General features: G+C 37.7%; 1 protein-coding gene across 1 annotated transcript in view; it reads right to left on the bottom strand.

Annotated features, from left to right (window-relative positions):
* Window positions 1–16,596, bottom strand: part of OSTN (osteocrin) — a 72,167-nt gene that overhangs the window by 41,840 nt on the left and 13,731 nt on the right. Inside the window, exons 2-3 of the mRNA XM_054482299.1 lie at window positions 10,847–10,948; window positions 4,541–4,755 (exon numbers count right to left, since the gene is read on the bottom strand). Of these exons, the coding sequence (XP_054338274.1) occupies window positions 4,541–4,755; window positions 10,847–10,948 (317 nt within the window). The remainder of the gene's footprint in view (window positions 1–4,540; window positions 4,756–10,846; window positions 10,949–16,596) is intronic.

The raw sequence follows: 16,596 nt of genomic DNA, 5'->3' as shown, positions 1-16,596 counted from the left end.
TATGCACTATCACTGTTTTACCTGAAAGTTTGATGGTTGTGCTGTATCTGTTTTTTCAAACCATGTGCTATAACACATTCTTTTTCTTGCCATTATCATTTTACTTCGCTTTTAAAAGTAATGCTCACACTTAATTCTAATGGTGATATCTCTCCAGTCATTTTGCTTGCCCAAGGTAACTCATGTATTAGCTTCCTCAGGATATGCTCATGGAAGGAATATTCCCTAAGTTTTTGCATATTTATAATGGCTTATTTGTAGCTTTCATATGTGAAAATCTGTTCAGATGGCTATTAAATTCTTGCCAATTTCCCCTTTTTTCTTGCAAGCTGAGCTATATTTGATAGCTAGCTAGATAGATTAGATCACCTAGGTAGTTTCTCATTATGGTACTTTCTAAAGAAATTATTATGGCTTATTAGTCCATTCTCACACTGCTATGAAGGACATACCTGAGACTTGGTAATTTAGAAAGGAAAGGATTTTAATTGACTCACAGTTCCACAGGGCTGGGGAAGCTTCAGGAAACTTACAATCATGGTAGAAGGAGAAGCAAACACATCCTTCTTCACAGGGTGGCAGCAAGAAGTGCAGAGCAAAAAGGAGGAAAAGCCTCTTATGAAATCATCAGATCTCATGAGAACTCACTCACTATCATGAGAACAGCAACATGGGGGTAGCCACCCCCATGATTCAATTACCTCCCACTGGTCCTTCCCATAACACGAGGAGATCATGGGAACTAAAATTCAGGATAACGTTTGGATGGGGACACAGCTAAACCATATAATTCCATCCCCGGCCCCTCCCAAATCTCATGTCTTCCCATTTCAAAACACAATCATCCCTTCCCAACAGTCCCACAAAATCTTAACTCATTCCATCATTAACCTAAAAGTCCAAGTCCAAAGTACATTTGAGACAAGCCAGTTCTCTTCTGCCTATGAGCCTGTAAAATCAAAAGCAAATTAGTTACTTCCTAGATACAATGGTGGGGGACAGGCATTGGGTAAATACACCTGTTCCAAATGGGAGACATTGGTCAAAATGAAGGGGCTACAGGCCCCATGCAAGTCCGAAATCCAGTGGGGCAGTAAATTCTTAAAGCTCCAAAATAATCTCCTTTGACTTCATGTCTCACATCCACATCATCCCCTCTTGGCTGCTTTCACAAGCTGGCGTTGAGTGCCTGTGGCTTTTCCAGGTGCACAGCAAAAGCTGTTGGTGGATCTACCATTCTGGGGTCTTCAGGATGGTGGCCCTCTTTTCACAGCACTACAAGGCAGTGGGAACTCTATGTGGGAGCTCCAACCCAACATTTCCCTTCTGCACTGCCCTAGTAGTGGTTCTCCATGAGGGCTCTGCCCCTGCAGCAAACATCTGCCTGGGCATCCAGTATTTCCATACATCCTCTAAAATCTAGGTGGAGGTTCCTGAACCTCAATTCTTGCCTTCTGTGCACCCACAGGTAAAACATCATGTGGAAGCCACCAAACCTTGGGGCTTGCACCCTCTGAAACTATGGCCCCAGTTATACTTTGGCCCTTTTTAGCCAAGGCTGGAGTGGCTGGGCAGCAGGTTACCAAATGCATGTTCCTGGACCTGGCCCAAGAAACCATTTTTCCCTCCTAGGCCTATGGCTCTGTGATGGGAGGGGCTGCTGTGAAGACTTCTGACATGACCTGGAGATATTTTCCCCATTGGCTTGGTGATTAGCATTTTGCTTCTAGTTATTCATGTAAATTTCTGCAGCTGGATTAAATTTCTCCCCAGAAAATGGGTTTTTCTTTTCTACTGCATCATCAGGCGGCAAATTTTTCAAACTTTTATGCTCTGCTTCCTCTTGAACACTTTGCCATTTAGAAATTTCTTCCACCAGATACCCTAAATCATCTCTCTCAAGTTCAAAGTTCCTCAGACCTCTAGGGCAGGGGCAAAATGCTATCAATCTCTTTGCATTGCAAGAGTGACCTTTAATTCATTTCCCAACAAGTTCCTCATCTCCATCTGAGACCACCTCAGCCTGGACTTCATTGACTATATCACTATCAGCATTTTGGCTAAAGTCATTCAACAAGTCTCTAGGAAGTTCCAAACTTTCCCATATTATCCTGTCTTCTTCTGAGCCCTCCAAACTGTTCCAACCTCTGCCTGTTACCCAGTTCCAAAGTTGCTTCCACATTTTCAGGTATCTTTATAGCAGCACCCCACTCTCTGTGGTACCTGTTCTTATGTTGGTATGAAGGACATACCTGAGACTGGGTAATTTACAGAGGAAAGAGGTTTAATTGACTCACAGTTCCACAGGGCTGGGGAGACCTTAGGAAACTTACAATCATGGCAGAAGGGAAAATAAACATGTCCTTCTCCACATGGTAGCAGCAAGGAGAAGAGCAGAGCAAAAGGGAGAAAGTCTCTTATAAAGCCATCAGATCTCGTGAGAACTCACTATCACAGGAACTTCAGCATGGGGGTAACCACACCCATGATCAATTACCTTCCCCTGGGTCCCTCCTGTGATACATGGAGATGATGGGAACTACAACTCAAGATGAGATTTCAATGGGGACACAGCCAAACCATATCATATGGTGAAGCTTCAATGTAAATTATGTAGTATTTATGCAGTATATATTAGTATACTATATTTAGTATTTATGCTATAATAAATTTATGTATATTTATGTACAGCACTTATATATTGATTTATAGATTATTTAGTTGACCATGTTGAAATATCCAGGAGTCAAAGAAATAACATTTATTAGAAGGCAACGTGTTTTCTTCTCTAAAAGCTCATCTATTCTTTGGATGCTGATGTTCTTCTTTTAAAATTAGTTTTTAAACATATATTTATTTTTGATATACTTACCCAGCAGTGGTGATGCTGGAACATATGGTAGTTCAATTTTTAGTTTTCTGAGGAACCTCTAAACTGTTCTCTATAGTTTTTATACTAATTTACATTCCCACTAACAGTATACTAGCATTCCCTTTTCTCTTCATCATTTCTTGTATTACAATTTGTTATAAATAATAGTTTTCAATTAGTATGTGATTTTTTTTGAGGTATGTAAACTATATTTTTCTCCTCTTTTTCACCAGAACCTAACATAGTACCTAGAAACATAGTGGAACTAATTTCTATTTCTCTAGTTAAAGTAGGGTCTAAATTTCAAAATATAGGAGAGGATTATTTTTCACATACATGTAGTATAAGTTATGGTCTTCAAATGATGATTTTATTTTCTAGTGTAGCTTTGAGAATCTTTCAGAACAGAGGTATAGCAAATTGCGACAAGTATCCTGATAATCATTTCGCATAAAAAACCAGGGAACCAGGAACAAGAATGAAAAGTCCCAGGTCTCTAAGAATTAAGAAAGATGGAAGCAAAGGATGTGAAAATGAGTACAAGAAGAAATGAGGTTCCAGATTATGAAATTCCTTGTAGGCCTTGCAAAGGAGTTTGACTTTTGTACTGTAAGCAATGGATAACATTTCACACAGATTTTTGTTTTAGATGATTATCCTGCTAGCCGAGTACAGGATACATTGGTGATAAAGGGGTGGTGATGGTGGTGGAGGTAGAGATGAGGAAAAAGTGGAGAAAGAATACATGTTAAAAAAATTTAATAATTTAGGCCAGAATTAGAAAAGCCTTAATGAAAAGTGATATTCTGGAGATATTTAATATATAAAGCAAACAGTATTTAGAGAATTTAGTGAGAAATGTTCAGGATGAACAAAAGGAATCTTGGTCAATTTCCCAGATTCCTGTCTATGGTACTTGGGTGGTCTTTTGTGCCACTTCTAATATGAAATGTACAGTATGAAGAACAGATATTGAAGGGGTAGAAAATGAACTAAGTTTGGAATGATTACTTTAAATTACTGACATAAAGGGATATTTCACTACTCTAAATCCATAATTAGCATTCTATGAAGCACTTACATTTGATTATCTCATTTGAATTTTATGGAAGCAAGTAATTATTCTCACTTTATGCATAAATAAGCTGAGGATCAGAGAGGATAAGATAATTTACAAGTCACATAGAAAGAAACAGAAATTTGACAGAAACACATGCGTTCCAACTCCAAGTTCTGAGAACTTGTCACTCAGATTCATTCACACAATTTGGAAAGGTTTGTATCACAGGTAAAAACCAAAGGGTATTCCTGTTACCTCTAGTAAATGGAAAACTCAATTCACCAGAACATTTATACCACCGAGCATACATTTTGCATCACCTTCCAAATGCAGTAATGTCTTATAATAACTGCTTTATATCTGCATAAGACAGAATCTTTCTTAGGAAACATGACAAAAATGCTAAGGCACACTGCAGCAGTCATTTTGCTCCCTAAACAGTTATTTAGAAAACTGTATTATTAAACCTGTAGATTAGCTAACATGCCGTCAAATCTGTTTATATACAAAGTTTTCACTGTATTTTTCATGTGGAATTCTCTCTGTTTTAGAATCCAGAAGGAAATAATTAGAAAATAAAAACTTTCTTTTTCTAAGAGTTCACTTACCTCTGTTTACCTTTGTGATCTACAGAGCCAGCTGAGAGTCTGTCAAGGGGAGACCCAAAACCAGAGAAACTCCTTTTCTTCTTTGTCTCAATCACATCATTTTCTAGGGACACCAATTCATCAAGAAGCAAGAGTTTTGCTGTCAGGTCAGTGGCCGATTTCTCTTCGCTGACTGTGGGTGTTGACTGCACATCTATGACTCCAGAATCAAAGGCCTATAAGGCAGAGAAAGGCGATTCCATTAATTTAGACAGAGACTCCAAGTATGTACATATGCATTTGGCTTTTGCTACTGTTAGCTGACATACTCATCATGTAACATTTTATAATTTTTTTGAGACAAAGTTTTGTGCTTGTTGTCAAGGTTGGGGTGCAATGGCATGATCTTGGCTCACTGCAATGTCCACTTCCCAGGTTCAAGTGATTCTCCTGCTTCAGCTTCCCAAGTAGCTGGGATTACAGGTGGCTGCCACCATGCCTTGCCAATTTTTTGTATTTTTAGTAGAGATGGGGGTTTCACCATGTTGGCCAGGCTGGTCTCGAACTCCTGACCTCAGGTGATCCACCCGCCTCGGCCTCCCAAAGTGCTGCGATTACAGGTGTGAGCCACAGCGCCTGGCCATAGAATTTCTTATGAAGTTATTTTCCATAGAGAGTGCTAGATCTTTGGGGACTGAAACACATAGAAGAGGGGTATAACGAAGGGAAAAAATAAAACAAGAAAAGAAAAGAAAAACTCCTGAAATGCCTTTAAAATTTAGCATATTTATGGATCATTTTTTCAGATTCTGTTTCAGCAACAACTTCATCCTTCCTTATCATTCCCATATTGCTTTATCTATATACCTCTTTCATCATTGCACTTATTATTTTTTGCCTTGTGCCAGGTTGGTTACAATATATTTGTATTTGTTATTAGTCAATGACTTTGTCTAATTAGTCTTTCATTTGCTTTATTTAATGCTTCATCTCATGTTTTGCTCATAGTTAGTATTCAACAAATTTCTGATGAATATTTATTAAATGAATTCCAAACCAAATCTCATTCTATTTTCTTTTTACCATTCATTCATTATTTACTAACTCAAGCCATTACTAATCCAGTATGTGCTAGGTTCTGCATTGAACATGAAGGATACAAAAATAAAAATTTAGTCTCTGTGTCTAAGCATCTCACCATCTCTATCCCTGTGATTTATTAACAAATATTAGTGTCTGCAATGTGTCTGAGATATCCCAATAACTTTGTGTCCCATGTAAAATTTCTTGTTTGTTTCTTACACATATTGCCACTTTGTACTTCATCCAAATCATAAATGTATAGCTGTCCAGTTTGTGAAGTCTGGATTTTCCTCTCTGAGGCCCAATGGCAGCATTTCTTAAATGCTCCTATTAACAATCTTGAGTCATTCTGTAGTCCCACAAATACTGCTTTTTTTCTAAGATTGTGAGAATATTCCCATGAGGGGAAAATTTTTTAGCTCTGGGGAATCTCTTCCCTTCCCACTTTTAGTCATTCTTCCATGTGCCAGACTGGTCTTGGTTTTGATTTTTCTTCACTTTCTGTTTTTCTTCTAAGATTATTCCTTCTATTGTCTTTTGATATGGTTTGGCTGTGTTCCCGTCCAAAATATCATCTTGAATTGTAATCCTCATACTCCCCAAATGTCAAAGGTGGAGGTAATTGAATTATGGGGGCAGTTGCTCTCATGTGGTTCTTGTGATAGTGAGTTCTCATGACAGCTGCTGGTTTTGTGTGTTTGATAGTTCCTCCTGCATTCATTCTTCCTGCTGCCTTGTGAAGAAGGTGCCTTGCTTCCTCTTCACCTTCCACCATGATTGTAAGTTTAATGAGGACTCCCCAGCCATGCAAAACTGTAAGTCAATTAAACCTCTTTCCTTTATAAATAACACACTCTTGGGCAGTTCTTTATAGCAGTATGAAAATGGACTAATACAGTAAATTGTTACCACAGAGAGTGGGGTGTTGCTGTAAAGATACCCAAAAATGTGGAAGCAACTTTGGAAATGGGAAACAGGCAGAGGTTGGAACAGTTTGGAGGGCTCAGAAGAAGACAGGAAGACGTGGGAAAGTTTGAAACTTCCTAGAGACTCGTTGAATAGTTTTTACCAAAATGCTGATAGTTTTATGGACAATGAAGTCCAGGCTAAGGTGGTCTCAGATGCAGATGAGGAACTTGTTGGGAACTGGAGCAAAGGTGACTGTTGCTATGCTTTGTCAAAGAGCCTGGCAGCATTTTGCCCTGGCCCTAGAGATCTGTGGAACTTTGAACTTGAGAGAGATGGTTTAGGGTATCTGGCAGAAGAAATTTATAAGCAGCAAAGCATTCAAAATATGAGCTGGTGCTCTTAAAAGCATTCAGTTTTATGTAATCACAAGGAGATGGCTTGAAATTAGAAGTTATGTTTAAAAGGGAAGCAGAGCAAAAAGTTTAGAAAATTTGCAGCCTGATGATGCAATAGAAATGAAAAACCCATTTTCTGGGGAGAAATTTAATCCAGCAGCAGAAATTTGCATGAGTAACTCGGAGCCAAATGCTAATTGCTAAGACAATGCGGAAAATGTCTCCATGGCATGTCAGATGTCTTCATGGCAGCCCCTCCCATCACAGGCCCAGAGACCTAGGAGGGAAAAATGGTTTAATAGGCCAGGCCCTGGGCCTTGCTGCTTTATGCAGTCTTGGGACTTGGTGCCTTGCATCCCGTCTGTGGCTAAGGGGGCCAACATACAGATAGGGCATTCTTTCAAAGGGTTTAAGCCCCAAGCCTTGGTGGTTTACACTGGTTTACATGTTTGGGGGCCTGCTGGTACACTGAAGTAAATAATTGAGTTTGTGGAACCTCTGCCTTGATTTCAGAGGATGTATGGAAATACCTGGATGTACAGGCAGAAATTTACTAAAGGAGTGGAGCCCTCATGGAGGACCTCTGCTAGGGCAGTGCAGAAGAGAAATGTGGGGTCAGAGCCCTGACACAGAATCCCCACTGTGGTACTGCCCAGTAGAGCTGTGAGAAGTGGGCCACAGTACTCCAGGCCCCAAATTGGATAGATCCACTGACAGCTTGCACTGTGCATCTAGAAAAGCCACAGACACTCAATGCCAGCCCATGAAAGCTGCTAAGAGTGGGGCTGTACCCTGCAAAGCCTCAGGGGCAGAGCTGCCCAAGACCAAGGGAACCTACCTCTTGCATCAGCATGACCTGGATGTGAGACATGGAGTCAAAGGAAATGGTTTTGGAATGATCTCCAAAGGTTTAATAACTGCCCTATAGGATTTCTAATTTGCATGGGGTCTGTGGCCCCTTTGTTTTGGGCAATTTCTCCCATTTGGAGTGGGTTTATTTACCCAATGTCTGTACCCCCATTGAATCTGGGAAGTAACAAACTTGCTATTGATTTTACAGGCTCATAGGTGGAAGGGACTTGCCTTGTCTCAGATGAAACTTTGGACTTGACTTTTTGGTTAATGATGGAATAAGTTAAGACTTTGGAGGACTGTTGGAGAGGCATGATTGTGTTTTGAAATGTGAGGACCTGAGATTTGGGAGGGGCAAGTGGCAAAATGATAGGGTTTGGCTGTGACCCTACCAAAAATCTCATCTTGAATTGTAATCCCCATAATCCCCACATGTCAAAGAAGAGACCAGGTGGAGGTAATTGAATCATGGGATGATTTCTCCCATACTGTTCTCATGATAGTGAGTTCTCACAAGATCTGGTGGTTTTATAAATGTTTGGTAATTCAGTCTCCTTCCTGCCACCTTGTGAAGAATATGCCTTTCTTCACCTTCACCTTCTGCCATGATTGTAAGTTTCCTGAGGCATCCCCAGCCATGCAGAACTATAAGTCAATTAAATCTCTTTCCTTTATAAATTACCCAGTCTTAGGCAGTTTTTTTGTTGCTGTTGTTTTGAGACAAAGTCTCACTCTGTTGCCCAGACTAGAGTCCAGTGACTTGATCTCGGCTCACTGCAACCCCTGCCTCTCAGGTTCAAGTGATTGTCCTGCCTCAGCCTCCTGAGTAGCTGGGATTACGGGTGGTCACCACCACACCCAGCTAATTTTTGCATTTTTGGTAGAGATGGAGTTTCACCATGTTGGACAGGCTTGTTTTGAACTCCTGACCTCAAGTGATCCACCTACCTTGGCCTCCCAAAGTGCTGGGATTACAGCCATGAGCCACCACACCTGACCAAGTAGTTCTTTATAGCAGTATGAAAATGGACTAATATATTTTTCTGTTCTCTTCATTTTCTCCAGTAGAACAAAATAGTAGCATTTTCAAGCCCTTTAATCATTGACTCAAGCAAGTCTCTTTTAAAATACTTGTAGCTTGGTGTACAAACTGAAAGCTATTGAGCCTCCTGTTTCCTTATCCAGTCATATGTGCCCTAAGTCTGGTCAGTTCTTGCAGGACAATCTCTCTTCTGGCTGCTATTTTTGATTCCCATCAGTGGTGTTTTTTTGTTGCGGTTTTTTTTTTTTTTTTTTGAGATGGAGTCTCACTCTGTTAACAGGCTGGTGCGATCTTGGCTCACTGCAACCTCTGCCTCCCAGGTTCAAGTGATTCTCCTGCCTCAGGCTCCCAAGTAGCAGGGACTACAGGCATCCACCACCACGCCCAGCTAATTTTTGGATTTTTAGTAGAGAGAGGGTTTCACCACGTTGGCCAGGCTCTTCTCCAACTCCTGACCTCAGGTCATCCACGTGGTGACTTTAAATGAAGTCCTCTTTACTGCTTAGTGTACTCCCTTAATCACCTTACAATTTGCTTTGATACCTCCTATCGCTCTCTTCTCTATTTCACCCATAATACTGTTATAAAGTTAGTTATCCTCAATACCACTTTTGTCATATAAAAAGAAAATTACAAATCTTTCACAATTCTTTATTACTTATAGCACAAATCCCACAATATGGTTTGAAACTACTCCTGAGATCTTAGCTTCTGTCACTTCCCTATATAATTCTGATAACATAGAAACCAGAGATGGGAAGGATGCAAAAGACCAGAAAGAAACCCTAAAGAAGGAGATAAACTTTCAAAGGGTAAAGAATTTTTTATCTTTCAAAGCATCCTCCAAAAATATGCTTTTATTCTTCCAACTAACACACACTAAACAATCTTTTTTTAAGAAATATCCTTAATCTTAAAAAAAAAACTTTTAGAAAACTTGTCCTTTAATATAATGCTTTTCAGACTCTCACTTTAAGCTCTTTAAGAAACACAAAGAACATGTTTCTAATAAGATCAAATAAACTAATTTTTCTCGTTGTGATGCCCTCACATTTCTTTTTCTTTGTACCTTAGTCATAGCACCAATAAAACATTTGTACTGTAATTAAAAGTTTGAACAAAACTACTCAAATTTTGGCATGCAAACAACTTCAAATTTTACATAAAAGCCCTTCATTCTGACATAACTGATTCAATTAAATATGGCTATAATAATGGATTTTCTCTTAAAGCTTTTTTTGTTCAAGGAACACAAGTCTTTGTTCTTAAGTTTCTTTTCACGTTTAGATAACTGGCTTGCTCTGACTCCCCTGTGAGGAGAAGATCGTGATTACTGCTCTTTTCATTTCAAGTTCACAACCTTGAATGTCATGTTGGCAATAAAAAGAAGACAATAAAAAAATACCGATTTTCTTGATTTTGTGTTATTTCTCTATTTTATTTTGTGTACATTTTCTTATTGGTAGCTGCACCTCCTTTTTACTCTAGTAGAAATGAAATGTTTACAAAAGAGTCAAAAAATAGGCCGGGCGTGGTGGCTCACGCCTGTAATCCCAGCACTTTGGGAGGCTGAGGCGGGCGGATCATGAGGTCAGGAGTTCAAGACCAGCCTGGCCAAGAAGATGAAACCCTGTCTCTACTAAAAATACAAAAATTAGCTGGGCGTGGTGGCACACACCTATAATCCCAGCTACTCGGGAGGCTGAGGCAGGAGAATCGCTTGAAGCTGGGAGGTGGAAGTTGCAGGGAGCCGAGATCGTGCCATTGCACGGCACTCTAGCCTGGGTGACAAACTGAGACTCTGTCCCAAAAAAAAAAAAAAAAATAGAAAAAGAAATGTTTACAAAAGAATATATATGTAATATATAAATATATACATTATATTTACAAAATATATATTCTATATAAAATAGATATGATATATAAATATATGTTATATTTACATATATGAAATATATTTTAATATATATTCTTTTATACACAAACATGTCATTTATAAAGCATGTCAAACATATATATTTATTTCTGTAAGCTAGTTTCCATTACCTCTGTTGTTGTTACATCTACTGAAAGGACTTTTCCTGAGCTCCACAGTGTCAGTGTCACAGCCAGGATGAAATGTGCACTTGCCAATCTCCAGTCCAGCATCTGAGGGTTACATATGTCATAGTTAGCATTGATTCATTTGGAATGTAAAGACAAAAAACAGAAGTTCCTAAAAGGACTGTTAGAGGCAAATGGTAAGCCAAATTATTCAGCTTCAGTATATTTGAGTGCATCTCTACAAAACGTAAATAATACTTAATAGAAGCTGTCCATCTCCCAGAACGAATTCTGTCAAGGTTTCTTTTCCATGGAGGCCCTGGATTAGGGTTGTACAGTTATAATAATAATTTAATTCAAACTAACCCACAATCTGAGAAATACAGCTAATGTAACTAGTTTTTTACTGTCAGATCTAGAGATTACAACATTATGTATGTAACTGGGGAGAATTTTATAACAGTGGTAAGGCATTAGAGAGAAAGTCCTGACTGGTCTGTGGTGAACCAGGGAGACTGTAGTGTCTACAAATACTTAAATTCAAAATTTCAAAACACCCACTGTCCATTAGGAGAATTTCTTTATGTCCTTGTGTCATGTCAGGATTTCATAAGCAAGATTCAAAATTGTTTTTAAAAAACTATCAGATGTTATTATATCAAAATTGAAAAACTGCATATTAAATACAAGAAAAAATCAAAAGACAAATTACTTAACGGAAGATATATTCAATATACATGTAAAAGAAAGATCAGCATTTGGAAAATGTAAACGAACCCTTTAAATATAACTTTAAAGAGAGACACAAATTAAATAAAAATGGGCCAAAGTTATGAACACACATTTCATAGAAAAGAGGAGAACTGAATGGACAAAACCTTCCACAATACGTACAATTTCTTTAATTCAAATAAAAATAGAAGTGAAATGCCATTTTACACACAGTAGATTGGCAAAAAGTTGGCCCACCTTGCAATGTTACAATGGTTTTAGGAAAAAAAATTCCGGTGGAGCTGAAAATGAATCCAATCATTTGGAGAAAATTGGGTGCCTTACAAAAAAGTTGAAAATGCTTATCTCTTACCTAGGACACATTTATTTCACTTCTAGGTATGTGTATATTACTGAGAAACTGTCAATGTTTATATGCAACAAGTATCTGAAAGTTCATAGCCTAATAGTATATAGTAGCCAAAAATTGGAATCAACCTAGTGCCCCATTAAAGAGAAAATAGATTTATTAGTTGAGATTTAGTCAAACTACTGATTTAAAGTAAATGACTTAAATACATATTTACTGTTAAAACAAATAACCTAAATGTATGTTTGTCTGTATGCATGGATTTCAAAACACAGTTTTGTGGAGAAACGGAAAGTATAGAACAATACATGACATTATACCATTTACTGAAATTGTAAATGCCCAAAGCAATATCATGTATTTTGGAACATATACATATAAAATATAAACCAATGGAACTTGATTCATGATTTTGATTACCTCTGCAGAGATGTTAAAGTGAGTAAAATTATAGCAAAAACATAAGGGAATCAGTTTTTAATCTATATGTATTTTAAAGCAAATATGTAAAAATCTTACACGTGTTAATTCTGGGTAGTGAGCACAAAGACGTGTCTGACTTTTTAGAGTAAAAAGCCACTATCCAGCCAACTGAAGCTCCTCTATGGCCTACATCAGGCTGACCTGCTGCTAGTTTGACTACTGGAAGTTACAAAACTGTAGGTAAAATGGGGCATTGCTGTAACGAGGGAAGGTCGTGGAGTATGAGCTAGAAAAAAGTAGGCATGAACCCAAGCTTTGCCACTTAGTACCTGGCAATGGGAAAGCCTTCCAACTTCATCCTTTATGATTGAGAAGTCTCAAGAAACTCTATTTTCTTAAAAAAAAAATCATTTGGAAAACCTGCCGGGGGTAAAGAGCAAATGGGTGCTAGAATGGAATCTGTAAGATTGGATTTGAGTCATGTTTTTGCTTTAGTATCAGTGTAACCTTGAATAAGTATCATTTTACCCTACTTAAGCTTCATTTTTACTTGTTTGTGAAATGAGAAGTAATTCCCATCTCGAAAGAGCTTTGAGAGGATTGAATCGATTCCTGCATACCCCTTCTCATGTACTATTTATAATCTGTAAGTGAAAGAATACGAGGCATCACTAAATATTTCCGTAATAACTACATTTGTTTTGGTGTGACCCAGGATTTTTTTTGACATTTTCTTGAAAAATTGTTACTGCGGCTCTTTCCTTGCCCCCAGTGAGTTTGCACAGAGGCAGAGGCTTGGGTGCGTGCCACTGCTAACCCACTGCCGTGAGTTGCTTCCAGTGTTGGAGGTGGGGCCTGAAGGGAGACCATCAATAATGGGGGCAGATTTTCCCTTTGGTGCTGTTCTCTCCTGATAGTGAGTTATCTCAAGATCTGGTTGTTTAAAAGTGTATAGCACCTCTCCGCTCTTTTTCCTCCTGCTCTGGCCATATGAAGAAGTGCCTGCTTCCCCTTTGCTTTCCATCACAACTGTAAGTTTCATGAGGCCTCCCCAGCCATGCTTCCTGTATGGCCTGTGTAACTGTGAGCCAATTAAATCTCTTTTCTTTATAAATTACCCATTCTCAGGTATTTCTTTATAGCAGTGTGAGAATGGACTAATACAGGTAGCTGCCATAAAACTGACAGAGAGGGAAGACCCTGACAAGTGGTTGATTGCAGTTGTGTAGCAGTTAAGGTCTATGTCAAATAATTTTAGGCTTAGGATATCATCAAAGAGTATTTCAAATGCAAGAAATGGAAAAAAATAAAACTTTGGCCCACATTCCTGATAAAACAGCAACAAAAAACAACTTGTCACTATGAAACAGTGTAGATTTTAATAATAAATGTTACATGCTGGTATGTGAACAAATGTTTTATGTAAACAGAATGGTATCTGTATTAACTATGTCGGTTAAGACTTAAAATGGAGATACAATATTTTAGCACTGTCTATAACATTTATTTATCAAATATAATTTTGATTTTCATGTAATGTTTAAAATAGGTGTTCATTTTGACACCAATTAATCTATTTCAGAATCTTGTCTCATCATGCTAGTTACTAGCAGCTTCTCTGTATTCCATTCTTTTCTAGAAGGGAGCAGTACATTCTCTCTGTGTTCTCTTTTCATTAACTTGATATTTGAACTGAGATTTTCTGTAAGCATAAAAAAACCCCAGCAAATCATGACTGTCTCTAAACTGGGAAAATAACCAATAAGAATGCAATAGTTATCTGATGAAAATACCAACAAAACCTGCATTAGTGATTACTTTAAGAAGCCAGCCACTTAATTGTATTCATTTTCTCCTGATTTTGCTGATGTCTCTTTGACTTTACATAAAGGAGGATATACTAAGAACATAACTGTATTTTTAAAATGATTTCATATTTCCAATATATCTTTTTATTTATTTATTTTTTTTTGTGATGGAGTTTCACTCTGTTGCTCAGGCTGGAGTGCAATGGCGCAATCTCAGCTCACTGCAACCTCTGCCTCCCAGGTTCAAGCGATTCTCCTGCCTCAGCCTCCTGAGTAGCTGCGATTACAGGTGCCCACTACCACGCCCAACTAATTTTTTGTATTTTTAGTAGAGACAGAGTTTCACTATGTTGACCAGGCTGCTCTCGAACTCCTGACCTCAGGTGATCCACCTGCCTCAGACTCCCAAAGTGCTGGGATTATAGGCGTGAGCCACCATGCCTGGCCTGATATATCTTTTTAAAAGAAATTGTTGTCCCATTTAATCAAAGACAAACTACAATTGTTTATGTTTTTCTTTCTTGTTTTTTATCATAAAAATAGGTTTCAAATGTGAAAATTGCCCAAATTTATATGTCTTTCTATGTGGATTTCCTTTAACTATTTTTATGTACATTTCACTAACCAGGTTTCTCCTCATCTCTGTAATCTTATAAATGGCACAGGATGATGAGTGTTTACAATATTGATGATTATGTCTGAGGTATATATTTTTGTGCTTGGGTGTATATAGGAAAAAATCATGATGTATCATCTTACAGATAACCACATCCTGATTATTTGGATAAGGAGATGTAAAAATAAATGCTGAGTTTAAATACACACATTTAATGGTTTGAAGCCATGCTTGTAGCCAGTTAACCAAAAGGCCAAGTTCCTAAATATGGCATTTGGTACACTAATGAAAACAAACACCCTGGCACCTGCCGTACAAAAGACATTTGATTAACTAGTTGAAACTTGATTGCTATAAAATTAGAAATGGAGGAAATTATAGGGAGGAAAGGAAAAGTCTAAGTTCAGCCCCATTTTCCTATTTTGTTGATAGTGGATAAATATAGCCCATGATTTAAAATCTCTTAGGCACCACGTATACTCTAGATCACAGAAAGTTCAATGAGAGGATGTTCATTGACTGCGTGAATACACCAAATTAAAGGTGTTTGCATTTTTTTTTAGCACATCATTATTTAAAAGTAATTTTTGAGTAATATTTCTCTGGATAGTGTGGAGTTTCAAAAGAAACAGCGACCATGGAATCTGTCTTATAAGAAGATTATCTGTGTACGTCCTTCATTTTATAGACAATTGAACTATTAGTGTTTTGACGTTTTAAATAATTCTGCTGAATAAACAAATGTCTTATGTTGTATAACATCTTATGCTTTATTTTAAGGACTTTCCACATGTAAGAATTGATTATACCCTGAAAGGATCTTTCAAACTGGCTAGAATGACGGTATATGGAATAACGCAGTGAAATATAAAGTTTTGTCAGGAGGTATAAAATTTTGTCATTTATGTTTGGGATATATTGTACATTTTTAAAGAGGTGTTAGAGTTCCAATTCACATTAAAGGCTCTGAAATTCCAGCAATAAAGAAAAACTGGCTTAATTATGTTTAAACCAGAGTTTAATAAGAAGCCTGTTAAGGTGAAGAAAGATGTTTTTATTAGTAGGAATCGGTGTTGCAATGAGCCATTGTTATTGTGAAAAAAATCTCTCAAGTGGGCTGGGCTAGAAAAAAAGAGATTGAAAATCATTGATCTACAAAAGAAAGAGCAAACTTCCATGAGATGTGTAAATGTTAGAGATGGTTAGGCTGAAAAAGAGAAGCAATGTAAGCCAGTATCTGATCTCATGCACCTATTAATCAATAAGACTTTTTAAACTACCTGCATGTGAAGTCTGGTGTTGAAGAAAAAAAAAACAACTCAGCTGTAAAGGACATTTCTCTTCAACCTGCAAATTTATGATTAACATCTGACTTATGGATAGTTGATCCAATAATTAGAAATTCACAAAGGTACTAGGTTTGTGAGTAAATCTGGATATTGTCTAGGAATTTTTAATTATTTACCCTAATACCTTTATTGGAAATACTCAAAATAGACTCCAGTCTCATTTGAACAAAAATTTAAAATAAAGGACTTAATTAAAGGATTTACAAACTAATTCAATGGCTACATTTTCTTTCTCTTCTCACCATGACAGAGCACATACATTTAAGAGATTTAGCAGGACATTTTACAAAGGGGCCTTAGTTCTGACACCATGAAATGACCATGTGTGCCTGCCGACAACACCGCCTAAAATCTTCTCCCATTGAAATAATGGTGTTCTTCCAGGCAAGTCGTGAGTCAGCTTGGCTCATAAGTCTGTAAAACATAGTACATTCTTCAGGTTACCCTTTACCCACTCCATTAAGTTATAAACACTC

Source organism: Pongo pygmaeus, chromosome 2 (assembly GCF_028885625.2).
Source record: "Pongo pygmaeus isolate AG05252 chromosome 2, NHGRI_mPonPyg2-v2.0_pri, whole genome shotgun sequence".
NCBI classification, from domain to species: Eukaryota; Metazoa; Chordata; class Mammalia; order Primates; family Hominidae; genus Pongo; species Pongo pygmaeus.
The sequence above is the reverse complement of the archived record's forward strand: the minus strand, read 5'-3'. Positions and strand labels throughout refer to the sequence as shown.